At 34.8% G+C, this 26848-nt stretch overlaps 2 protein-coding genes across 3 annotated transcripts; one reads left to right on the forward strand and one right to left on the reverse strand.

The window, feature by feature from the left end:
* Positions 1-1154: 1154 nt before the first annotated feature.
* On the reverse strand, positions 1155-2435 carry LOC123310370. Its single transcript, XM_044893836.1, has one exon. It carries the CDS (start codon positions 2433-2435, stop codon positions 1155-1157), a length of 1281 nt encoding a protein of 426 aa, XP_044749771.1.
* Positions 2436-17779: 15344 nt separating this feature from the next.
* LOC123310001 (major facilitator superfamily domain-containing protein 6-like) lies at positions 17780-25568 on the forward strand. 2 transcript variants are annotated; one of them, XM_044893355.1, is made up of 8 exons: positions 17780-18107; positions 18163-18449; positions 18532-18835; positions 18884-19062; positions 22266-22402; positions 22558-22670; positions 23240-23485; positions 24651-25568. In XM_044893355.1, the coding sequence occupies exons 1-8, from the start codon at positions 18053-18055 to the stop codon at positions 24851-24853; spliced, it is 1524 nt and encodes a 507-aa protein (XP_044749290.1). In that variant the 5' UTR covers positions 17780-18052; the 3' UTR covers positions 24854-25568. The 2 variants fall into 2 exon arrangements, with proteins under 2 accessions (XP_044749290.1, XP_044749289.1); XM_044893354.1 differs by having other exon boundaries at positions 17781-18107; positions 18529-18835.
* The last annotated feature ends 1280 nt before the right edge of the window (positions 25569-26848 follow it).

Below are 26848 nucleotides of genomic sequence, written 5' to 3' on the forward strand. Positions count from 1 at the left end.
AGACATGTCGTTATTGTCAATAGAGTGGGAACAACTTAAAAAACTGAAATCGTCATCAGCTATGGCTGATTTGATAAATAGATTTGGTGAAATAAATGGTAGAAGAATGTATCTTAAATTTTTTGTATTGTTTGTTTATGACTTTAGCCTTGCGGCTTTTACACTCCTCTCCAGAGGAAAATTCACTTATCCCAGATATCTCAGATATCAAAAGGATTAAGCTCTGTTGGAGCCCTTTCCAGGTTTTCGGGCTCGTGGTGGTGGTCGGGTCCGGGTCGCTCCTCGCCTCCCTGCTGTAGGTTGGATTCCTGCTCCACCCGCACTTCCTGTCGGAGCAGACGGTGTTCCTCTGAATTTCCCATGTACTTGCGTACAGTTCTCGCCGTTCCGAGCAGTACCGCCTTCTGCATGACTCTATAGATATTTTCGTCCAACTGAAGTTTCCTCAAGTTCTCTAGTAGTTTCTTCGGTATCAGGCCTGTAGATGAAATGACAATAGGGATGGTTTTGATATCTTTCAGCTTCCACTGTCTTCTGGTTTGTTCCTCGAGATCTCTGTATTTTGAAATTTTTTCAGTGTGCCTATCCAGAAGATTGGTATTATTTGGAATTGCCACGTCTATGAATAGTGCTCTGTCCTCATCCTTATTGAGCAATATGAGGTCTGGTCTATTGTGGGTTATTTTTCGGTCTGTGAGAACCGTGCGATCCCAGTAGAGCTTGTGATGTTCGTTTTCCAGCACAGCATCCGGATGGTAATTGTAATAAGGAACCTTTTTCGAAGTTAGAAGTTGGTGTTTTAGTGCCAATTTATTTGTTTGTTTATCATTTTATGTTGTTTATTGTATATTATTTGTCTGTATATTATTTTATATTGTTTGTATGTTATTTGTTTGTATATTATTTCTCTACCGGCTCAAGTATGAGTTAGAACTTTCAATTATAAGCACATATAATCATTTCGATACTAATCGAACATTTCTTGCCACTTTTATTTTTACTTCACCCTTCCTTAGGGCCCCTCAACAGATTTTGATACAGGGCCCCTCTAAGGCAAGCTACGCCACTGATTGTTTTTAATGTTATTAGCGTGTTGTTTCGCTCGCATGTAGCAGTATTGGCTTGTGTTACCTGTGTATGTTATAGGGCATTGCTTACAGGATATTTTGTAAACTACATCTGATTTGTGCCTGCATGTTATCTGTTTTAGATTTTAGCTTTGTGTATATTTGATTGTAGTTATTCTTCTGGTTATATAAGCCTAGTTTTATTTTATGTCCCTTCAAAGCTGTTTGTATTTTCTTGTCAACTGTGCCCACTGCAGGAAATTTATAATATTTGACATCATCATCTTTGTACTTTATCTGATTGCTGGAGTAAAAGATCTTGTTAATGAGCTGTTCTGGGTAATTATTCATTTTCAGTAATTTCTTGATTTTATTAAAATTATTATGGTGGAATTTTTTGTCACTGAGTTTAAGGATTCTGTATTTTGCGCTGGTAATGATAGAGACCTTGTGAGACATCGGGCAAGTGGAATGGAAATTCAGAACTCTGCCGGAACTGGTAGGTTTCATATATAGGTCAGTAACGACTTTATTATCCTCTCTTATCAGCAACAGGTCTAGAAAAGGTAAACTGTTGTTTTCTTCCAGCTCCATTGTGAATTGAATTTTGGCATGAATGGAGTTGAACAAGTCCATTGTCTTTTGGATGTCATCTTTGTGAACTATAAGGACTGTGTCATCTACATAGTATCTGATCCATTCAATTCTGATGTCCTCTTTGTTTTCCAAGGCTTTGTGCACTATGTAGTCCATTATGAGATTACCCAGGCTTGGACTACTTGGACTTCCCATACTGCATCCATCCAGCTGCTGGAAGTGTTCACCCTCATATTGAAAGAAGCTATTCTCAAAAATATGTTTTATAAGTTGTCGGAACATACTTTTTGAGGAAATGGTTGTATACGCTTTTATTGTACTCCATTTTATGTTAATTATTTCAATTATTAGATCTTTGCAAATTGATGGAAAGAGGCTCACAACATCTAGAGACATCAATATAAAGTTGTCAGGTATGTTGACTCGTGTTATTTGATCTCTGACATCACAGCTGTTCTTCAGATTATAGGGTAATGTGCTGCCTACTTGTACAAGGATGTCATGTATATATTTAGAGATGTTATATGTTGGAGATCCTATTGCTGACACGATCGGACGGAACCTTAAGGGACCTTTTTTGTGTGTCTTCGGCAGGGCGTAGATTTTAGCTGGAATGCTATTGTACCTTTTCAGTTTTTTGGACTTGTATTCACTTATGTGTCCTTGTATGTGCAACTGAGATATTAAGTTGTTAGTTAATCTTTGTGTTTTCAGAGTAGGATCGTTATTTAGTCTTCTATATGTTGCAGGGTCATTCAAGATGTCATGCATGTTGTTTTTGTACATAGTTGTTGTCAATATAACGCTGGTTTTATCCTTGTCCGAGTTGGTAATTATTATTTCTGGGTGTTGTTTCAAGAATTGTCTGGTTTTTTTCAATTCTCTATTGATTGGGATTATTTTATTTTTATTGTTATCATTATAATGCTTCTGATTATTGATGGCCGTGATTAGTTTAGCTCGGATTTTGTTTTGTTCCGTGTACTCTATGTCTGACCTCAGCAGTATGTACTCAGTATCCTTGATTATAGTTGGGATCATCTGTTCAAACTCTGTTTTAGTCAGAGGATATGCAAATTTGGGACCGAAACTTATGATGTTCAATACATCTTTTGGTATTTTAATGTCGGTCATGTTTTTGACACAGTTATTCAGTTCTTGTTTTGTAAATGGTTTTTGCATTTCTATTAGGTTCTTGAGTTTTTTTTGATTATTAATTTTTATTCTTTTAAAGATCTTATCTGCATGGGTGTCTATGGTCAGGTGCCAACTTTGTAATAAGTTGGAAGGCAAGATGTTTTTTAATTCATGTGATAATTTGTTTATTTCCTTGTTAATTAATTCAATATAGGCTATATCGAGGGCTATATTGTTTGATAGATGAAAATGTATTGCTGACATTCAAAACAATTTTATCGATCGATTTTCATTATATTCGAATATTCTTATCGTCAGCCACCGAAATTAGATCTTCCAAACTTTTTACTCAAATTCCTACAATTCCGCGCCCTGAGCGATAAGAACTAATTGACTGTAAGCTATGTAAGACTATGAATATTTAATTAATGGTAAATTGTCAAATGCACACACGTGCTCTAATTCTACTACGCCATATTTGTCTATGAAGCTGGGAAACACTCGACTCAAGGTTTTAACAACCAGAATTTCTGACCTAAACCAACAATGAAATGTTTTCACTCATATTGAGACAAACTTTATGACGTAGGTACATAACATCATTGAGTATTAACTCAATGATAATATCGATAACAATATAGATAGTTGTATAACTTAGTATGAGCATAAAAGATGGTTAAAAATGCAGGATATGTGATATTTATCAAAATATGCAATATTAATGGGAAACTAAATCACAAGATTTTCACCATAGGATGAGTTATTTAACAAGTACAGGGTATCCCAAACTGCTTAATTTTGGGTGTTTCTGGTACTTCTATACCTTTTCAAGTTCAAATTGGCTCTAATCAGAATCAAAATGACATTGGTCAAAATCAAATTATTACTTAGTGTATTCAGAGTCTCTCTCTAATCTTTGCATAGTTTGCGAAATGAAGTGTATAATTATCCAAACAACAGTAGACAGTAATAAACGTTGATTCTGAAAAACAATGAGGGTCTGAAGTACCTAGTCCCTTTTCATGATAAATTATTGAAAAAAAGCTCAATTGTGGTTATCTTTCCTGTCTGTTTTGTAGATGAAACGAAATGGTGAAATCCAGAATTTGCAGAGATTAGAGAATATTGTCATATAACAATATTGGCATGGTAACGGTTGTTAATTGTTGCAAAATTCATCAATCATATCCAAAGATTCATTCCTTCTGCTTTGGATAGGCAAGATATAATTTTTTGAGAAAATTCGTTATTCTCGAATGGTTTTAATTAACTATCACGTTTTTACTGGATATAGGTATCATTCAATAAAATTTTTTCATTCCAATGGAGAATTCAAATTCAGAATCGCCAATTTGATTTTGTTCATTGTCAATTTTCAATTTTGACTAATGCCAGTTTGAAATTGATGTTGCCAATTTGATTTTGACCAGTGTCATTTTGATTCTGATTAGCTTCAATTTAAACTCGAAAAAGTGTAGACTAGATAGGTAAAAACGTTGAAAGGAGTCCTGGACTCGATTTTTGTGAAAAAATGTTTTGTCGATTTCGGAAATGTGCTATATCTTCATTTTCGAAAATATATAAAACGATCAAAACTTTTCATAAACTTTTTAGGGTTTTCACTCCCAATCTCTGAAACAAAATCAATTAAAATTGAAATCAACGATTTGTTTCTGTGTGTTGATAATTAATGTCAAACAAAAGCCACAATTCAGAAGATTTTCAAAAATAGATTTTCCGTCTGATGAAGGAGTCTGATATAGACTCCGAAACGTTACAACTTAGAATTATAATTTCAACGTTATTTATTTTGAGTTCATTGTCAGGCAACAATTTTTTCTAGTTAATTTGCTCCTGACAAATTAGTGCAAGAATTTACGCAGGAGCAAATCGTTGATTTCAATTTTAATTGATTTTGTTTCAGAGATTGGGAGTGAAAACCCTAAAAAGTTTATGAAGAGATGCAGAATCCTCCCAGAATAAATTTCAATCGAGATCAAAACTTTCTTCGCAGGCACGTTTTCACTGGGAATACGACACTATATTCATTTTTTTTAAATCTTTTCTACAAAGAATGAAAAAAAAAGCAACTTCGTTATTTACGAATGCATTTTTATTATTTCATATCTTACAAAAAATAGCTCTTAAAAAATATATAGGTACCTATATAGATATATATTTTGGATTACATATCCAAGGCAAAGTCAGCATAGAGGTGAAATAATCACTATTGAGTGAGTATCATATACATTATTCTATAAATATAGTGGACAAACTGTCCACTGCTCTAGTTTCTGCAAGTTTTTCTGTAAAACATCTGGAATATAAAAAAATTATACTAGTCGTTACAGAGCACTCTGTATAAGGTTGTCATATACATAGCTCCATAGCTGTTACGACCTCTCATAGAAGAAAACTCCAATAACATCAAGGAACACCTCTGTTTAAATATTCATCAATTCATCATAAATCCTATACCTAGGTATGATACATGAATATGAATATTTCTTAAATTAACAACCTGTATTTCGGGAAATGATTCATTTCAACGTAGAAAAGTGTAAAAGATCGCAACAAAGGTGTATTTTGGCGTGAACATTTTTCGAAAATATTTCGTAGATTTTGAAAGATACGTATTTTGGCGTTGCAAAAGTGCACACACAAAAATGTTTGAAAATATTTCGTGAATAAAATAATATTCCGAGTTTGAAGTCGGAATTGCGCGAACAGTATTTTTAAAATATTATGAGGCCTTCTACGCCTTCCTAGATATTCGTGTATGCTTCTAAAAATGTTCCAGGACGTCAAATTTCATGATTCGTTTTTCGGAATTTTTATTGAACATAATGAAACAAAATATTTCAAATTGTTTATGAATATTCCTTCGTAAGCAGTCAAAAATTTCATTCATGTTTGGCTGTCCTATACCTAATTCACATCACTTTCGAATTTCTCCTTTTTTCCTTCATCTAAACGCAGATAAATGAATAAATTGCGTCACTCCCAAAATGAATTCATATTCAACACTTGAGTTCGAGGTCACAGAGATAATGTATCCACAAGCAAACATCAGTTTCACAGTAAACAGCGTACTTTGCGGTGTTAAAATGATCTCGATACTAGAGTTGCTGATTTTTTATTCCCTTTTCCAGAATCTTCTTGGATCGGCATCAATGATGGAAAATGTAACGGAAAATACTGAAGTCCATAATATAAAAGTTGTAGACGGTGTGATGTCAGCCAATAAAACACAACAAAAACATGAAAATATCTCAACAGAACCAACATTTACGACAGTGCTACCTAAGTTGATATCTATCAATTTCTCAAGAGAACTGTCGACTGAACTATCGACTGAAAAGAGCCCAATTCTGAGTACAACTGGATCCTCAATTGGACCGAAAAAGAAATCAAACTGTCTTCAACAAAACCTGGACAAAAAAATAATTTTTTTTTCTAAATCTAACTTCGCAAATATCAACCAAAATATATCTTCGAATATTTCTAGGGTTTCAACTATAGATACGCCTATTACTAATAATTTCCCCTCTAAATTGAATCCAACCACATTAACACCGAAATATGTTGAACAAACTTTCAAACCAGTAAGAATGAATAAAACCTCAAAAACAGGAAAGCATATTTTTGATATAAGACCCAATTGTTCCCCAGGACAAGTTTTCGTTAGAGAATATAATGAATGTATGGAAAAATACTGATTATTAAAAAAAATCGAAATTGTTGAGTTATATTGTGAATTCATCATTCAATAAAACCGAATATTTCGCCTAAAAAGCCGTTAAAATTTCGGAAATTATGTTTTATCAGTGCGTTAGATCCAGAGTAATAGATCTCAGATGTATCCAAATGTAGGTAAAACTATCGTAACACCAGAGTGTTCGATAGTAGCCTAAATGAGAAAAAATTTGGATTCCTGAATGAAAATTTGTAGGGTTACTTCATATTTTTTTTTCGAAATCGCCTAACCTTCCGAGATGTAGCCTCTGACAGGTATTGTCGCGTTGACGTGCTCAGTACCTAGTATATAGATATCTATAAATTTTCATTTTGAGCGTTTCAGCAATCTGAGAGGAATTATGAGAAAAAGAAGACTATACAACTCAATAGAGAATTGTCGTGAGTTGTGGGTTTTTTTCAATTCGTGAGTTCCAAGAAGGACAAAATTTGTATTACTGGTGAATCTTCACAGTCTATTGTTGACACTTTTGCAGCGCAATTGTGTTTATGACAATTCCAAGACGTACCGTGCCTTCAAATTAATTCATCGTCTAGTAGCCTATGGAATCCTGAAGGTTAATAATGTTCTGTGACTGAAGTTGAACGTAATAAGGTCCTTTCGTCTGTTTCTCAGTGTAGTGTAATCTACACTGCACTTTAAATCAGCTGATTTTCGGTGTAATTGCGCAACGAATGAAAAAAAAAATTGAACTCTTCTAGAGTTCAATGGAAAAAAAAACACTGACGTTAGGTTGTCACGCTCATAGACTAACAATTCGAATTCGAAATATGGTTACGTTTTTCAGATGTGTTACTTTTTCATCCTCTTGTAAAGTGATGAACTTATCGCAAATTTTAAATTTAATCATATCCATTTTGAAGTAGATTACTGTGACGTCCGTGTCATTAATATAAAATTTTCCATTTCACACCACACAACACTACACTAGTGTAAGTCCAATCAGCAAACGAATACTAAAATCGAGTGTAAATTACACCGAGTGTAGAAAAGTGCTACACTTTCTATGCAAACGAAAGGACCTATATTTTCCTTGAATCATTTCATGTCCCCGAAAAGAAAATATGTAAGGATTGATGACATTGACGTATACTCTTTCAAAAAAAGTTTCTAGCAGATTCGGTAATGATGTATTCCAATGTCGTGAAAAAAACGCCAATTGAGTTAATGGGCTCGATACTTAATGAAAATTCATAATTGAATTTGAATTTGGTATATGTTTGTTGCTAACATTGTTAAACCACGACACGCACCTGAAGATGCTATTGTGATAGCTAAACACGTGTCGTGGTTTAAGGACTCGTCCTAGTGCAAATCGTATAATTCTTTTTTCAGTCGAAAAGCATTCCTTTCATTGAGTTAGATTACGAGAATCCAGACAATCTGAGGCGATTCTTATCGAAGATTTAACCAAAATTCATTCTAATTTTCATACGTCAAAGACACGAATCTTGATTGAATCGAGGTTTATAAAAAGGTTGAATCTACTTATTTCAGTAATACGATTAACTCAAAGTAAAAACTCAGTAGGTATGTTTAATTCTCTAAAAATATCTAATTGATGTACCCAATACTTGATGAAAATCTCATATAGTTCTATAGTTATAGAGAACTATATAGTTATATGTATAGTTCTCTTAGTTGAGGAGCCGAGGATGATAAATCGGGATTTACTCGAGTTTGGTAGGAGACCTAGTCGATTTTGATGATTACCCAAATGGTAGAAAGAAAAAAAGATTCTATGATGAATGCACTTTCAGCGGTGGGGAAAGCATTTGCAGGTTCTCAAACATGTGAAAATAATCTTCAGGTGTACATACTCGAGCGTGTTAGATTAAGATACTCTATCTGACAGTTTGCGTGGTGGGGCTGGCGGAAGAGTTGAAAATAGTAAATAAATTCTTAGTAAATTTTTTCAAGCGTTTCCGATTTTTGGGATATATGTTAATTGGACAACTGCGTAGGATATCGCCGATGTTCTGGTTGTATTTTGGGTGTGGGGTAGTGGATTCGGATATGTTTTCTTGTCTATCACTCCTTCGAATAGTTTGATTCTTGGTTCGTATAAGTTGTTTGTAGACTTGACAACCTTTGCAGTTTGCAGGATAACTACCTTCATTCATTGCCGTATCCCGTTACCGGGAATAAATCTACAAAAAGACAAAAAAAGAACAGACTTATAATTTCTTAGGGCTAATTGCGACTGTGTGCCCTCCTGTAACTGAAGAGCCCCAACCGTGACCTACAGATCCTTCCACACTCCGGACATAGATAGTCACCAACCAGATCTGGCCGCCGATGTATCCTTCTCGAGTCTCCATTATAACTTTGTACCAAAGACCTCCACTGTGACCTGTCTAACGCTAGTTGTTCCCAGTTATTATTGGCATTAATTGATTTTATGGATTTATGTAGTGTATCCTTAAACCGCTTATACTGGCTTCCTGGTTTCCGGGTTCCTTCTGTGAATTCGCCATACAGAGCTATTTTGGGGAGTCTTGTGCCTTGCATCCTCAGAATATGGCCGCTCCATCTGAGTCGGGTCCTCGTTACTTGAGTCTCAATTGTTGTACAACTCGCGCGTTGCAAGACTTCTGCATTCGAAACTTCGTGGAACCATCTGATGTGCATTATCTGCCTCAGATGACGTTGTTGCGTTTGTTCAAGCTGTTTAATATGTCGCCTGTAGGGCGTCTAGCTTTCGCTTCCGTAAAGAAGCATTGGGAGGACGACTGCTTTGTAAACAGCTGTCTTGGTCTTCACATTGAGGTCGTGATTTTGAAACACTCTGTCCTTTAGCTTCCAGAATGCCCATGATGCCGAATTGATACGGTTGTGTATTTCCGTGTCTAGGTTAGCCCTAGTATTTATGAAGCTTACCAAGTATTTGAACTGCTCGACCTGTTCTAGGGTTTCATTCTCCCCTCTGATATGTGTTTGAAGGCTTTCTGGGGGACTTACCAGGATTTTGGTTTTATCGCTATTGAGTCTAAGGCCTAAAGTTTCGTATATATGTTTATAGGTGTCTAGCATTATCTGTAGATCCTCTGGGCTGCTAGGGATAAGTACGCAGTCGTCTGCATATTGAAGATCCGTGATAAACTTTGAACGGGTTTTTGCTCTGAGGCGCTTCAGAGCGCCTCCATCAAATCTGAATCTTATTCCAACACCTCTTACAGGCATACTCATGTCAGAAATTATCGAGACAGCTATGGCAAAAATATTGAACAGTAAAGGCGCTAACACGCAGCCTTGTTTTATTCTAGGATGACTACCTTCACATAAGGCACAAGGTGGTGTTGTTTTTGGTTCGGAGCATGTTTTCGACGAATCGTGTTGTTTGCCGCATTCAACGCACATGAATGAACTGTTGCAATAGGTTTTTCTGTGGCCATATTCTTGACATCTAGTACATTGTATGATATCTCGTTTTCTTCTTGGCACTATTGTGATTTTTCTGTTTTAAAGTAATTCCATCTTATAAATATTTTTGTTGTTTTCCCTCGACTCCAAGTCTACATGAAATTGAGAGAGTGGATTTTTTTTCGTGTGATCTCTTATGTTGATTATGTTCCTCACTTTTTGACCTGATTTTTCAATTTCCGTTTGATGACCACTCGATAGGCTCTCCCTTGTTTTTACTGATTGGTGTGAATATTATGTTGAATTATTGTTCAAATCGTGGGATCGGAATGGATTTGAACAATAATATTAGGAAGGAATACGAAAATAACTCAATTGAATTATGTTGAATATTACTTATGATTTCCCAATAATTAAGGGGAAAGAGATGAAAGTTTCTCTTTTTTGATTGTCTGCCATGAAACGCTATTTTCTGATGATGGGTTCATAATTTTTATTAGTTGCCCAGAGGACAACTATTATTAATTGTCGCAAAATTCGCTGTATCACATTCAGAGTATCAACAGAAATTTCATTTCGTCTACAAAGAGTAGATGTTGGTCCTTCATCAACGAAACTATAGAATGCCGGCTCTTTTTATTCGATATCAGTGGCAGATATGATGTATAAATACACCAATTCATTACAGTTTCGTTGACGAAGGAGTATGTTACTCTGACGAGGTCAAATGAGACCGAAACCATGGTCAGTATCTACTCTTTGCATGTCGACGAAATGAAATTTCTGTTGATACCTTGAGTGATGGTAGTTTGTTAGTTCGATTTAGATCGTAACTCTGGTTGATTTAATTATCGGCGTGTGTTATACTCTCTCAATTAATTTCACATTTGTCAAAAATGACAACTCCGAGTTTTAGTTGGGGAGCCCAAGAGGGAAATTCGGGATTTACTCGAGCGTGTCAGATTAATATAAGGGGACATACCTTGGACCCTGTAATGTACCTCTACCAAAAATTAGACCTGAATATAGGGGTATTTGTCTAGGACAGCCTGTCAAGACTAGTAAAAAAAAATCATTGTACCTGAACTACAACTTTTTCAACCCAATGGAAAATGCATGGCACATTACGCTCTTTTTTTTTTCGAGAAACTAATAATGTCATCAACTGCATTCCTCTATCTTCCTTTATTTTCGAGTTATAGGGCCCAATTAAAATTTCAACTTGGATCATTATCTTCGTTTCTGTTTGTGCTAGGATGTTGAGATGAAAATATTAATCAGACACTTTTTTTAAGCAATCCAGTGGGGTACTATGATTTTTTCCAACAGGTATATTTGCTCAGCTATATAAAGATATGTTTTTTCTTATGAAAACGGTAGTTCAAAATGAATCAGAAAGACTGTGGGCGATGTATGATATATTTTTGAAAAGGTAAAAAAATGACGATTCTTTCTAAGTCATTTTAAACTACAGTTTTCATACAAAAACACAACTTAATGTTATAGCTCATCAAATAAACCTGTTGGAATAAATCATAGTACGCCACTGGATTGCTATCAAAAATGTGTCTCAACAATGTTTTCATCATCTTAGCACAAACATAAACGGGGATAATGAGCAAAGTTGAAATCGCCCAAATATAAATTTTGGCCTATTACTCAAAAACAGAAGAAGAAAGAGGAATGCAGTTGATGGATTATTAATTTCTGGAAAAATGACGACATGAATGGCACATTCATTTTCCTCTCGTTGTGTTCAAAAGTTGTTGCTCATCCTGTACATACTCGAGCGTGTCAGTTTAAGATATATATGGTAAATTACATGTTGAAAAGTATATATTCTCTTAATCTGACAATTTAAGCGTGACGAAATGTTTGAGGGCGCCAAACTTGCAAAAAAAGTCACGTGTACATTCTCGAGCTGTGGCTTCTTTTCTTATATTTTGAAACTAATGATTCAAAAATAACAAAAAATATAATCTGACAGTTTCAGCAAACCGAAACAATAAAAATTGGCCATAAAAGGTTAAAAAATCAGTTTTTTTGAATTATCTCCTCTCCTGGGCTTCAAATTGTTTTCGCATTCATTATCAAAGTTGTAGGGCATAACATTTTCTGAAAATTTTGTCCGAAGTAATTTTTTCTACGTTTGAAAGTTTTTGACATATATGGCGATGAATGTACTGTACAGCGTATACCAAATTGCTTGACTTTGGCTGTTTCTGGTACTTCTTCGTTTTTACCTTTTTAGTCAAAAAGGTACTTTTTCATTGGAAATACGATACCATATTTAACTTTTTTTTATCTCTTGTACTAAGGGTGAAAAAAAAAACAACTTCGTTATTATAAGTACGACTGCATTCTTTTTTTGGCCTAACGATTTTTTTCTTCATCTTTCGAAACCTGCAGATGCTTTCTCCACCGCTTTTTACCTTCTAATCGTCAAAATCCATTAGGTCTCCACGACGCTCGAGTTAATCCCGATTCAGCATCGTCAACTACTACTCAACTATTTCAGATCCTCTATCGCATGCGAGTATAGCATACCATTTCTCGAATAAAAAGAGAAGAGATAATATACCCGTGTAAATGGACCATAACTTTTTAACAGTTGTGTGCGGGAAAAACTCCTGGTATTTCTTTCCCTGAAATAGCAGACATCGTTTGGAAAAGTGACTCTTTGCAACTTGGAATGCGTGCAAAAAAGAGGTTGAACGAGCACGCTTTAAAAAAAAAATATGTTTGATGTGAAAATTCATTGTTCGAGAGTCATATTCTAAATGAAACTGACAAAACATGAGATTCTTAGTCGGAGCCCATGTTCACATTTTATGCCCTAGTTCATTTGTACATAATTTTCAAAATCATAAATTCCAGTTCAATGAACTGAAGTAATATCTATGTGCATATATATTGTCTACTTTGAGAGGCCATTAAAATTTCCATTTCGGTTCTACTATTTTCAGTTTTCCATTGCAAATTATAACAAAACTCATTGAAATTCCCATTTGAATTTTCTCATTATTGATATGAAAACATTCCTATCATAAAATTCGCGGAATTATAATGAAAAATTGCTCAAGTTATCTCACTCCTGGATTTTTCCCTATAAATATCTTAACAAAAAACGGAAACAACAAAGTCAGCTAGCTAATCAGCTTAGAAATATATTCGTATTCAGCAAAGGTTCATTCACGAAACTATCGAAATGAAGTTCACCGCCGTTATTGCTTTCTTTGCTGTTATTTTAGTTTCTTTCATGGGATTCGCCATGGCGAATGGTAAGAATATTTTATACTTCATATTCAGTAAAATATTGAATGAACAAGAATTTATATAAATTTGAGAAATTCTATGCGGAATGAATTTGGAACACAAATAAGGACAAGCAAATCAAAATTGCATAAACCTTAACTCATACTCTACTCTCGGAGTAAGTTTATGAACACACCCATAACAGACAGATCGACAGATGTCATCAAAAAACATTGAAGCCTATCAGTTTAATTGTTAAAAATTATAAATAATTAGCTGACCCGGCAAACCTAGTTTTGCCATTTAAATTATTTCTAGGGTAGATAATAATAACTAACTCATCGTGATTGCTCGATTGGTCGTAAGAAAAAGGAATGCCTTTTTTTCTGTTCTGTACAATTTTTTTTGGGAATATTTTGTTATATAAACCTTGCCCTAACAATAATAAACACAACAAAAAAAGAATTGTCCAATTTGGTGCGATCGTTTGAACAATAAAGCATTTTGAAGTAAACCATAAATCCTCTTTTATTAATATAGATAGATTATATCGGCGGAAGTTTTGTGCATCTTCATGCAATTATTTCATGTGACATATACTTCATAATGTATTCTCTATAGTTTATTCACGAAATATGATCATATCATGTGTATTTTCCTAACTCAAAATAAAAATATCAATATTTTGAGTCCATCTGATCAACAACAGTTATTATATACAATAACTGTTGTCCTTTGAATTTGAAATTTCTTTAACACTCAGATTGATTTTACAGATGATAGTGAGAATAACCCCAAGATGGAAGGAAGGCGCATAATTTCTGCACATTCTAACTGTCCAGAAGGACAGGCCGCCGACAGCAGAGGACGTTGCAGAGATATTTACTGATTTTCTAAAAATTATGATTTATCATAACGGTTTCCCTGGTAATGCTATTTGTTTGTTGAAATAAATTGAATGCACAAAATTTGCTGTTTCGATTATTTTCAAATGCTACAATAATGTTAGTTGCAGTTGCCGTTTGGAGTGATTTCGTTTTCAATGGATAAATAATAAACGAGAACAGAAGAATCATTCTTTCTATAGATGCTTCGTACTGTTCTTCTTAATCGATTCCGAAAAAGAAAACGCTCAAAATGGTTCGCAAAAGTTCATTATTCAGTCTTCAAAATATACTTACCCACTACTTATTAAAAATTATTCGTTGGGCTAACAGTAAGAGTGTCCTAGGAATGACATTCATCTTAAGTGAACATGTATTGTGAAAAAATACTAATTTTGTGAGAAATGTGCGTCAAGGAATACTTTGCAATGGAATTGTTCAAAAGCAGTGGCGTTCATATAAGGTAGGTATGTGTTAAAAAATACTGAGAAAAAACCCCTCATTTTATTTGAAATTATCTGTCGTTTTGTTTAGCGTTACACTTTGAATGAAGCTAAAATTGAAACGAGTTCCATTCATGGGCGTTTAATTTAAATTGGAGTTCAATGAAAATAGCATTTGCTCTTCGTTTCTATAAGATTTCACCTATGTGTTCCTGGCTGATAGGTTCCTTTAGGAAAAATTCTGTGACCACAATATACTTCTGGAAAAGCTGGAGGTATGTGGAATCAGAGGATTGCCCTTCAAACTAATTGAAAGCTACTTGAAAAATCGTAAACAATCAGTCATTTTATGTGAAAATGGGGAAAAAATTCTCTCTTCGGAAAAAGAGATCCTAATAGGAGTCCCACAAAGAACCTTATGCCCCTTTATGCACTTCTACCAAATCAGCTAAAGGCATTTTAAAATTTTAAGATATAACATCATATAATTCTTCAAAGATTAATAATTGAATATGAACGAGTTATAGTTAGATATATAGCATGCATATATTGTTCCCCACTTATTCCTTTAGAGCTCAATTTTGCTCATTTGTTATCAATGGGTGGTAGACATGTTCCATACAATTTATTCACAAATTCACACTACTGATGTAATCATAAGGAAACACAGCAAAGCACTGTGGCCGGCCCGCCACTGCGCCTTTTGCTGTATATAGCCCGCTGTGCGCATTTCTTGAGAAGAAAAACGAAAAAAGTATTAGCCAGTAAGGAAATTGATATGAAAAAAATATTAACAAAAAATTAATGGTTGCGATATCAGTACCGCCGAAGCTAACCTTTATTTATTATTTATTGGTAAATTTACCAATAAAGCTAGAGCTACCAATAAGGGTAGATTTTATGGACTTACTAGTCCTCTATATAAAATATTAAGAGACCAAATTGCGCTTTAGTTCTTCGGCTCGAAGGGCGTAGCGGAAACATTTCTGGCGCGGTGTAGTCGTTATATAAACTTACAGTTTTGGCCTATGATGATAGTTTGATAACCGAAACGCATCAAGCATAAATGAAATAAAATTTGTGAAGCTAAAAGGAATTTAATTTACTATTACATTATGAATGAGGTTCAATCTGGAGCATTTCACGACAGTCTATAATTATTATAGAGTCGGGATTGACAATAGAATGATTTCTTGGTCCTTCAACGCCTTCTTATATTTTCGGGTTTGTTATAATATAATATATTATAGATCTAAAAAGTTGTTTCTTCTTCCAATATAGAGTCATTCGGGGTAACTGAGCGGAGTGGGTAAGTGTGCGCAGTGCGTATATCTCGACTATGCAATGTATGAAAGAGGGGTTCATTTGGGTGAAGCAAGGGCGCAGAATCGCCATATTAGTTTTTCATAGGAGTGCGCCGTGCCACGTTTCTTTAACTTTTTATTTGCAATCAATCAAATTCACTAGTTTTCTTGTTAATTTTTAGCATCTCTGCACATTCTGCCAGGTCCAAGTTCCGAGTCCCTCAGTGTTAAACAATATATTATTCAATCATGCTCGTATTAATCTAAATATATAATAAAAAATTTTAGGTTCTCTTAGCTGCTCAACTCTATAAGAACGTCAATTCAAATTTTGGCTTACTGGGCAAAGTGTGCGCGGGTAAGTGTGCGCATAGATTCATTATATGGGTATTAGTTCAGTGAGGAATAAACTATGACATTGTTGATTTTCTTGGTTAAGACTCGATCAATATTGTCCTATTTGTTCAGAAAAATATGAAGAGCCACCAACAGGGGAATGTATCAAGTGTTGTGTTCACCAAGAATTGTGGCACGAACAATAATGCAGTGCTTGTAAAAAGGCGCTTCTGTATTGACAACAAACAGCATTTCTCTAATATTGTTACATTTTGATGACATTATTTTGTGATTTGTTTTGATTGTGTGGTTCACTAAGCACTGCGTTCACTTACCCCGTGAGGGTGCGCACACTTACCCGCAATACGGGGCATGTGAACGCACTCCGACTTTCTCTATTAAATTCTTTTTTGCGGAAAGAAAACGTTTTTGTTTGTTTGCTTTTTGATGTCTTCTTATAGATTAGAAAATTCTCTATCTTATGAATATGTTTGAATTTTCCTAGCTTCAACATTTGAAACAAGGTATGGCTTGAAAGGCAAAAGTGCGCACAGTTGCCCCGAATGACTCTATCCATGTATCAGATAGTGTCCATGAATGCCTGTACTGTGATGACTAATCACTTTTGATTTGTGAAAGCTCGGTGGATTACAGATTGTTGGGCGTGTTGGTCGGACCCATCAGACCTGCCACCGCGGTCTATTGTGCCACACAAACAAGTTCAGAGAGCTAAACTTTTCCCTCCAGTGTCATCTTACTAAAGAAAGAGATGCTGTCAGAGGGGAAATGGTTCTTGACTTCCTCTAGATTCAGCTTAAGAGACCCAAAGATTCTAAGTCTGACCCTGTCTGCCGCCGTGCAGTCACAGAGGATAGTTTCGTCCTGCTCTAGGCAGAGTGTTTCATTGACGATACTTGACGATACTGAGTTTGTGTAAGTGAGCTCTGACCCTGCAATGTGCCCTTTATGAATAAAGTCCAGACCTAATTTTGAGAGATTAGACATGCATTCGAGTACCTGTACAGAATTGAATTTGTCAGCTGCAAGAGATTTGATGGTAGCTTGACTATCCGTTAGGATTTTTATTGACTTTCCTGTCCAACCTTGTCAACCAGGTGGTTAGCGCATAGATTATTGACAAAAATTTACGCCTGAAATGCTCTTTGCCGATTTATTTCAGCGACAATCGTCACTATTTCAATTTGCAACACGTCAGATCTTCCTTTGAAATCATGTTTCAGATCTCTGAATGTATGTCTCATGAGAGTCAAGTCAACGGTCTGTTTGGTTTGATTGTATTTTCTTGCAGGGCTATAATAAACAGGTTTTTCATCTAATATTATTTCTCCTATCTAGAATTTTAAGTGCTGATCCCGTTCATGTTCCAGTCTATCTTATCTTGAGGCAGTTCTTCCTAGTTCTAAGTTCAATTTACCGAACAGTTCTTGGAGCTTTTTCTCCATTTCTCTCTCATTTTTCAACATTATTTTGTTGAAAAACTTTTCAGTAAAGTGGCCTTATTGTCGGTGTGCTGGTTTCGCGAGAGCGTGTAGCCGCAAAGAAGAAGTCTGTCTGTGCCTTCCATAGAAATATATTTGTCATCAAGAGAGTTAACCTAAGTTTTTCTTATATGTTATTTTTTATTTTGACATCCGTTGATAAAATGAATGAGCATGAGCAACATTGTTATTTATTTATTAATAAAGGAAGTATATAAATAAGTCAGAGATTTGTCTCATTATGATTAATTTTTTGATAACTATGCAGAATTCACCGAGAGAGTAACTGATATCATGATAGAGACGTATTACATGAATCATTGGGTGAATTCCCCTTGAATACCCATTGCTCGCTAGTTCTTCCACAAGTGTTGCTAAGTTATTTGATATTTTTTTATTATCATATCACAATGGTTGAAAAGAAATTGATACCTATTAAAGCTCATTTTTTCTTTTTCATGGCTGGTATATTTTCGAGAATCGATTGAAATATCTTTTATTCATGTATGTTTACTTTCAGCACTTGGTCCTATTCTACCACAACTCCAAGTATTTGGAAAAGAGTTGGGTATTTCTTCAGTTGTTATGGGAATGGTAACTGGTATACTTCCCTTTATCTATCTCTTGGCTAAACCTTTGTTTGGGATAATAGTGGATGTACATAGAAATTGCAGGAAGACAATATTTATGGGTCTTATACTCATAATGGCAGTTTGTTATGGATGCATAATTTTTATACCTCTAAGGACTTACAATATTTATAATGTTAATATTGAGGATGTCATCTATAGGTGTGATAATGTAGTGGTAATGTAAAAAATTTCTAATTTTTTTACGTTAAATATCATACTAATAGAATTAGAATTATTGTTTGGTTTATCTTCAGCAGAATACAAGCAGCACTGATTTCATTGATGTAGATTGTACTTCAGAATGCTTGACAAAAATGGAAAAGTATCAGCTTTACTTAAATACTTATACTACATCAAATGCATCTTTATGTGATACAACAGATGAAAATCAAATTGGAGAACTTCCATGTACATTTCGATGCAAGGAATCCATCGAAATTCCTAATGAGGTTTTGTTGAAGACTGCATCTTTTTGGTTTTTCATCATTCTGCTCTCTGTTGGAACCATTGCTTTTAATGTTGTAAATTCCATAAGTGATGCAGTTTGCTTCGATGTTATTGGTAAGTAGATTGAAAAATCCTTAAGAAAAATATCAATATATCTTGAAGGTGACCAATATGACTATGGAAAGCAAAGAATATGGGGCTCAATCGGCTATGGATTAACAGCTCTCCTGTCAGGTTATGCTATGGACAATTTTTTGATAAATATGGAAGGTTATGGACCAGCTGTGTGTATTATGCTGATTTTTGCTACACTCGACCTGTTCTCATGTGTGAAGTTAGATGTAAGTTATGTTCTCCAACAATTCATGATATTGATCAATTCATGGGTTTGCTATTATCCTTTGAAAAGACATATTGTTCACTATAAACTCCTACTGGAAATATCTCTGAATAAAAAAACATAATACAATCTATTAAACACTCCTTTCTACAAAGAAGTTGGAGTTGGTCTTGGGAAAATGCTTCTCCATGAACATGGGTATGATTGAGCTTACAGCACATCTAAAATTTCTGAGAATATTTTTTGCTTTACTGCTAGAACAAAAGAATAATAGGCAGGTCTACTCTATTTTTTGATTTTGGTATATTGTTGGTTGTTGTCCATTGGCACTCAGGCGAAGCTTTCATCTAAAAAAAGAACTCTGTAAAGCCCAGACATTAAATTATCACCTTTTTTTTTAAGTATGAACTTGGTAGTGGAATTGCTTAGAGTAAACATATTATTGGAACATTTTAATGAAAGACGGTGAAAAGTAGATCTACCTCTTAAGTGGATCAAAAGATTGATAGATTGTAGATTTAACACACTGGCTTTTACGCATAGGATTTAAAACGCCAGAAGCACGGCACTTTCAAAAACTGTGGCGCAATGTGAGTCAATCTAAATGAACGAAATCTGTCTATATGAGCATCGCCATTTTTTCGCTGAAAAAACATTTCCTCTTTCAGAACCTGAAATAAAATTCGTTAGAAAAATTCACATACCTGACGATTAATAAAAGGGACCGACATTTAAAAAAATATTGGAAGACGGCTGCTAGATCGATTCTAACCAAAATCCATTGAACTTCTAAAAGAACTGAAAGGGCCTCTTAGGTACCGAAATACGACGAAAAGTGTGTCCAACTGAGACGGAAGATGTAGAGCAACCCGTCTCTGTCTAATGGTTCGGTACCCAATCGAATAACCGCATCAGACGTCGGACGCAGCAGCCGTCTCATTTGAACGCCCCGGGTTGTTTTTGTTTACATCGTTATAAACCATGATATAATAGGCCTGTTTTGGTTCGCTTTTAGGATGGTTCCAGAACGGTTCAAAACAGTCGCATATTTATTTATTCAGCGTAAGCTCGCGCGTAGCATGCGTGTAGATTCCCACACCATTGCTGCTCCACTACTTTGAACCGATTCAGAACCGCCTCAAGTGCGAACCAAAACAAAGCTAAGAACATATGTATTCTTATATCATGGTTATAAACCAATTGACAGAGCACAGAGAGATAGATTGCTCTACATCTTCCTTTTCAGTCTTCCTCAGTTTGCCTGCATCGAGATGCCGTTCCAGTTCTTTTAGAGTTCAATGCCAAAATCAATCAGCCTAACCTAAGATGTCTAAGACACTGGTGTGTGCACTTGTCACTTTTTGCAAGCATCAACATTTCAGCAAATCGCGGATATGGGATCAGTTTCGTGGCGGCGCCACCATGTCATGTGCTTCGTTCTATTCTTGTTCTACCAAAGGAAGTCCAATGATACTCTCTCGTTTTATTTTGTTTTGCGTTGATATCGAATTTCGATCAACAAGTTCAAAATATGAACTGGCCCATTTTGTCAGCTGTTAAGGAATATTTGTGATTTACAGTTTAATTTTCGTTGTAAAAACAAATCTGTCAATACTTCAACACTATCGAATAAGGGTTCGAAGGAGTATTTACTGTTTTTCTTCAAGATAATTTCCGTTTGAAAACTTGAATTCGTGAGGGGGGTGATTCAATATGATTTTAACAAAACACAGTTGATTGGTCAAATATCCAATATATTTAGTGGACGGAAAGGGAATTTTCACTATACCTACTCAGGAAGAATATTTGAAGAACATACTCGAATAGATTTATGTATTTCTGATTCTCAATACATGCTCACAATTCACATTACGTATTTCCAATACAGTTTCTTTGAAATATTGCTGAAGTTGCCATAAAACTTATAGCTATATCGGTCCCGAATGTTGGTTCATCTGATTTGGTTCTGCCTCAAATTCCAACAACACCGAATTCTTAGGTGTAGTTCTTGATTGTCTATACAGAAAACTGAACTTACTGAACGACATGTTGAATAAATGAATGTTCTATACCCTTTCTCGAAACTCAATACAATTTCACTCACCAACATATTCGTAAGTTGCAGGAAAATATTCAAATATCAAATTCTAACAGCGCTACCTACAGTGGGAAAAACGAAACTGATCCCATATCCCCACGAAATTAAAAACAAAATCGAATCAGTGAATACACCAGAGTTTTAGACATCTTAGCCTAACCTAACCAAAATCACTTGGCTTCAAATAAGCATCAGCGTGCAAAATTTCACATGGATAGATTCAAAATTGCGAACCGTAGCGTGCCTACAACAATTTTTTTCTTCAAATTTGAATGACTCAAAAACCGTGAGAATTGATCCGCACAATCCTGCCGAAATTGACCTAGAAACATTTTATACAACGAGATTTTCTAGTCATCCGTTTGAGCCGTAATGGGGGAAAGACTACCAATATATGGGGTGTTGCCGGAACACTTGAACGATAAGTAGAAGTTAGGAATAGTCCAATAGTTTCCACTTTCGTCGATGGCAGCAATTTACGAACGTCTTTTTTCAATTTCAGTAGGTTTCGAATTGTAGCCACCGGCAAGACTTTTCGAGAATTTTTTTTATGTAGAATTTCATTGAAAAATCAATTTCACCTCGGAAAGTGATTAACATGAATGAACATGTGTTCTTCAATGAAAAAATTTTTCAATTGTTTTGTCCGTTTGACGAATAAAAAAATTTAGTAATTACATTGAATTATAATGAAAACCTCATATAAATTTCTGACATAAGATATACGATATACCTTTTCGCTTTTTGAACGGGCCACTGAAACAATATAGACTCCTCTTAATACTGACGATTATTAAGAATCAAGTTTTTACTTAACTTATTGTGACAAATAAAAACGAAATTTGATTTTAGAGATATTTTTGGTTGGAAATCAAACTGAAATAGCTTCTCATATTCATTATAACTTAGTTTTAAAAAGTACCAGAAACACAAACAACTACAAATAACTTTCATTTTCATACAAAAACCAGAATAAGAATTTTTCATAAGAATGGAAAGTACTCTAAAATTATTATTATTTATTATTATTATTCCAAATTTTGTTGTACCATATGAGTTGAACCTGTTGCTTCACTTCTTTTTGTAGATTACTGAATATATTTCAGTTGCCAATTATTCCTGCTCCTGAAAATATTTGGAAGGAACTGAGACACTTGATGAAGTATAAAGTGGTTTGCATCTTTTTGATTTTCACAATAATAGCTGGGGCTGCTGATGGATTTCTCACCTACTTCCTTCTATGGTAAGAAAAATATTAGTATTTCAGAGGAATGTTTGTAACATCACAGTTTGGAAGCTTTTTAAAACTTTTTCATTTTTTTATTCTCTCCTTTCTTGTTATCATTAATTCTAAGTTTTGAGAAAAATAACAAATATTCAATGAGTCATCCATTTCAGGTATGTAGAAGATATATCTGAACAGTATGACTTGAAGAATGTGAAAGTGCTAGAAGGAAGTATTATAGCTGCAGAAAGTTTGGGAGGAGAAATCTTGTTTTTCTTTATAGGAGGTGATATTCCTTAGACACATTTTTTTAATATACAGTCCCTGGCCATATTATTAGACGCATTGATTCGATGCAAAATCTCAATATTGAATTATTAAATTGAACGTATATGTTACATATACTTCATCTGTAAATGGTTTTCACATATAATATATCATATTCAATAAAAAATATTGATTTATTGATGATTAAACATGAAATTCTAATATTTTGCTGAGCCACCCTGTGTAGCTATGAGTGCTTCATACTATCAATGCAGGATTGTTCGGTTTGCTGTATTCGAAGGTAATGATTTCATATGTGGGTTATCGAAATAACGTCCGAACCTGCAGAATGCAAGAAGTCCACTGGAAGACATAGTACTGATTCATACTTAAGTACTAATACTACAACATCAAAAATAAATGCCAAATAGAACAATTTAATGAGAGTCGTAGATGAAACTAACATTCTGTGGAAATGAAATTCAAATATTCTGCTTTTTTCTCGAGCAATACCAGTAAATATGAAAAAAATCCTCAGTGCGTCTAATAAACTGGCCAGGGACTGTATACTATAAAATTGTATTTCAGATAACATTTTGAAGAAACTTGGACATGTGACATGCTTCAGCGTCTGTTTTCTTTGTTATGCTCTACGCCTTGCTGTTATTTCAATGGTATCATCCCCTTGGATCATTGTTGGCGTAGAGTTTTTCCTTCAAGGACCCTCATATGCTCTAACATATCTCACTATTGTTGCTTATGCTAATGATATCGCACCTTCTGGTACCTCTGCAACCATGCAAGGTATAGCAGCTGGATTAGACGACGGTTTAGGTAAGAAGTGTTCTCCGAAATTTACAACTCCGATGCATATGTACCTGAGTATACAGTCGAGGATCGGACATGTGAAACAACTCGACACGACCCCACTTTTATACTAAGAAGGTCCTCCAGACTTTGGAATTCTTTGTCATTGGGCGCTTTCTGGGAGAGAACCGCAGACGTCGAACTGCCTTATTGATAAACTTACTTTCTGTACACTCCGTTTATTAATGGTTCTTCCCGTATTTAGGTCTAACCCTCCTGAATCGATTTACTTTTAAATTATTTAGTCGGAAAATCTATCATATCGATAGATGTCCATAATTTTTTCTGTAATTGCAACTCATCGAATTGGAAAAATACAAGTATTTAGTGTAGCCGATTAAAAAAAAAACAACTATGAATCCGTCAAAAAATATGCTTTGAACTAAATCCATAAAACTATCTATGACCATCACGCAACCTTTATATTTCGTTACCTCAAAAAAGAAGCGATAAAATCGGTGAAAATGGAAAGAAACTAAGGTGCGAAAATGACTCGTTTTCAAATGTCTGATACGCTCTTGTCTGTGCAGTTCGCAATAAAATGAATTCCCTATCTGATGTCAAAGTCTACTCATACCTATACATACTCTAAAAAAAAATAGGAGAAACCAGGAAAACTGCAATAGCTTGGCTCCTGTGACGCTTGGAAAGCTAAGCGGATCGCTGGTTCAGCTTTAGTTGGTCTTGGACCTGCGCTTCCCATGTGTTAAGATAGCTCGATAGAAAATTTTACTCGAGGCTTCTCATTGGGAAAAACTCCTGGTTTTTTAGAGGAGGTAACGGTCATTGATTTCAAAAATTTATATTTAACATGCAAATACTTAATTCGAGAAACTCAAAGAATGGCATATATTCGATTTTCTTTTAATTTTACAATTATTAATGCACTCCTGAAAAAAAGTTTCCTAAAAAGAATTATTTCTATACACCTTGGCGAAAATCGATTGTTTGCTATTATAACAGATGGATATATAAAAGAATATCAGCAAAACATTTTCTTACCTATGTGTCAACGATGAACTACACTTGCCCCATGTATGCCTTACTTATGCAGACATATGTGAAGTGTTTCAGCAGTTTTTATTAAACCGCATTTATATGAATCAACACTATATGATCATTATATTTCAAGGATATGCACTGGGTAGCCTCACAGGTGGCATTCTTTACCGGTACATAGGTCCAAGGAGAACATTCCAAATATTTGCAGCTTCAAGTGCTCTTGCTGGAATTTTGCACTACCTTATTCATCTTTGTTTTCTCCGCAAAACAGCATCACCCAGAAGATATGAAGCAGAATACTCGTGTGTTTCGCAGACAAGCAATCCTCTTTAATGAGGTTAGTGTATATGGTGCATATTTCCCTACCAAAATAACCACAAACTAACATATAATTGTTATATTTGGTGGCTGAAACCATTAAGCACAAGAAAAGACTTCATGAAATAAATATAAAGCGAAATATAGCAGCTTTATTCGCTAGCAATTTTGAACTAGTTCTGAAATCAGTGGGAATTTCTTCTTTCTCACAATACAAAAATAACCAAACAATTCAGAACATTCAATCAAAACAACCATGCAAACATTGCAAACATAGAATTATTCTTGGTGCCTTGGGGGAAATTGTTATATTGGTAGGAGATTCGCCACATATGTCATCGATCAAAATAGCGCATGAGCCATTTAGTTGTGGATATCATAAGCATCAATTCTGAATCATGGTTCATAATCTGGGATTTCATATTTCCACCCATGCAGAAAGAATAATCAATAACGAAAAATTCTGTTTGCAGGTTTTGAAAAATTCTTGTTATTTTTACATTGATGGGAATTTGAAATCCTCACGGATTCAAAACCTATTCATAATTGCAACACGAACAAAGCTAATATTGTTTCGAGTATCTACTGCATTTTGATGTTAATAAACATTAATTTCATGAATCCAAACTGTTTCATACTATTCCCTTGGCTATTATAATTATCTGTATTAAATGCGGACAACTTTGTTCGCTTTCATGTGGTCCAAAAAGAAATAAATGTCGAAATTTCACACATTGGTATTTTATTTTGAAACCCTTCTTAGAAGTATTACTTCAGTGTATCTTTACTTTAAATTACACAAAACTTATACTTATCACAGTAGAAGGCCTATTAAGAGTTGGTTAGTAGAAGTTAAGAGGGGTCTACACCGTTTAAGTGGTCAGTTCAAAAAGAGGTAATGAATATCTTTCGTCAGAAACCACTAATTTATATGGGGTTTTCATTATAATTCACTCAGAAATTTTTTATTCGTCAAACGGAAAAAAAAGTAAAATTTTGTTTTTCATTGAAGGACAAATATTCATTCATGTTATTAACTTTTCGAGGTACAATTAACTCTTCTATGAATTTCCACCTGAAAAAATTTCTCGAACAGTCTCGCCATTGGCTACAATTCGCATCCTGGTGAAATTGAAAAAAGACGTTCTTTAAGGGCTGCCATCTGAGGAAACTATTGTAATATTCGTGACTTCTACTTATCGTTCAAGTGTTCCAGCAACACCCCACATTCTGGTAGTCTTATACGGATGGCGAAAAAGTCCCGTGGTATAAATAAAATTTATTTCTATGGAAACTGCTAATTTCAACTTCATGTTTCATCGCCTCATCGGAATTAGTGTTCAAATATTGTATAAGTAAGTATATGACATTTTATAATATTATTAATGTAACAAACCGAATATATTGTTGGTAAAAACGTTCCTGCATCAAAAATTAAATTTGGTCATCGGGTACAAAAAAATAAGAGAAAATCCACATGAAGCGACACATACCATAACATAAACAAACTTATTTCTACCAAGACCTATTCGTTACAGAAAAGAAACAACCGAGCACTCCTTGAATAATAAGGGGCTACAAATAAATTGAACGAATCCTTAAGAAGGAACACATGCTTTTACGGGAAAATCCAACCGACTGCAATAAGTATCACATAACTGGATGAGATGATATAATCCATAGCGAAAAAGGCTCCAATATGTAATGTGTGAAATCAATAAAAATTCAGAAGATTCTCCCGATTTCCCCAAAATTCTAGAAAAATATCGCAAAATCAGTAGAAATACAGAAAATTCGATAGATTTGAGAACACGGGTCCATAGACCAGGGCCACAAATACGAGAATGGGAGAGAGCCCACAGAAAGTCTGTGACAGAAAGTATCGAGACTGTCCGAGCTATGGAAGGTAGTCCCTCTCTACCCTGACGAGATCCCTCGATGTGTCTGGCCGCATTGAACGCAAATGATCTGCAACATTTATATCAACCATTTTTTTTCAATTTTCAGTCC

This window comes from Coccinella septempunctata, chromosome 3 (assembly GCF_907165205.1).
Source record: "Coccinella septempunctata chromosome 3, icCocSept1.1, whole genome shotgun sequence".
Lineage (NCBI taxonomy): Eukaryota > Metazoa > Arthropoda > Insecta > Coleoptera > Coccinellidae > Coccinella > Coccinella septempunctata.

Excerpts from the sequence above, each read along its gene's own strand:
- LOC123310001 (XM_044893354.1), top strand. The coding sequence starts at position 18,053 with ATGGTTGAAAAGAAATTGATACCTATTAAAGCTCATTTTTTCTTTTTC. Across the intron at positions 18,450-18,528 it reads ATAGGTGTGATAATGTAGTG|CAGAATACAAGCAGCACTGA; the intron begins GTAATGTAAAAA and ends GTTTATCTTCAG. Across the intron at positions 19,063-22,265 it reads TCTCATGTGTGAAGTTAGAT|TTGCCAATTATTCCTGCTCC; the intron begins GTAAGTTATGTT and ends AATATATTTCAG.
- LOC123310370 (XM_044893836.1), bottom strand. The coding sequence starts at position 2,435 with ATGCATGACATCTTGAATGACCCTGCAACATATAGAAGACTAAATAAC.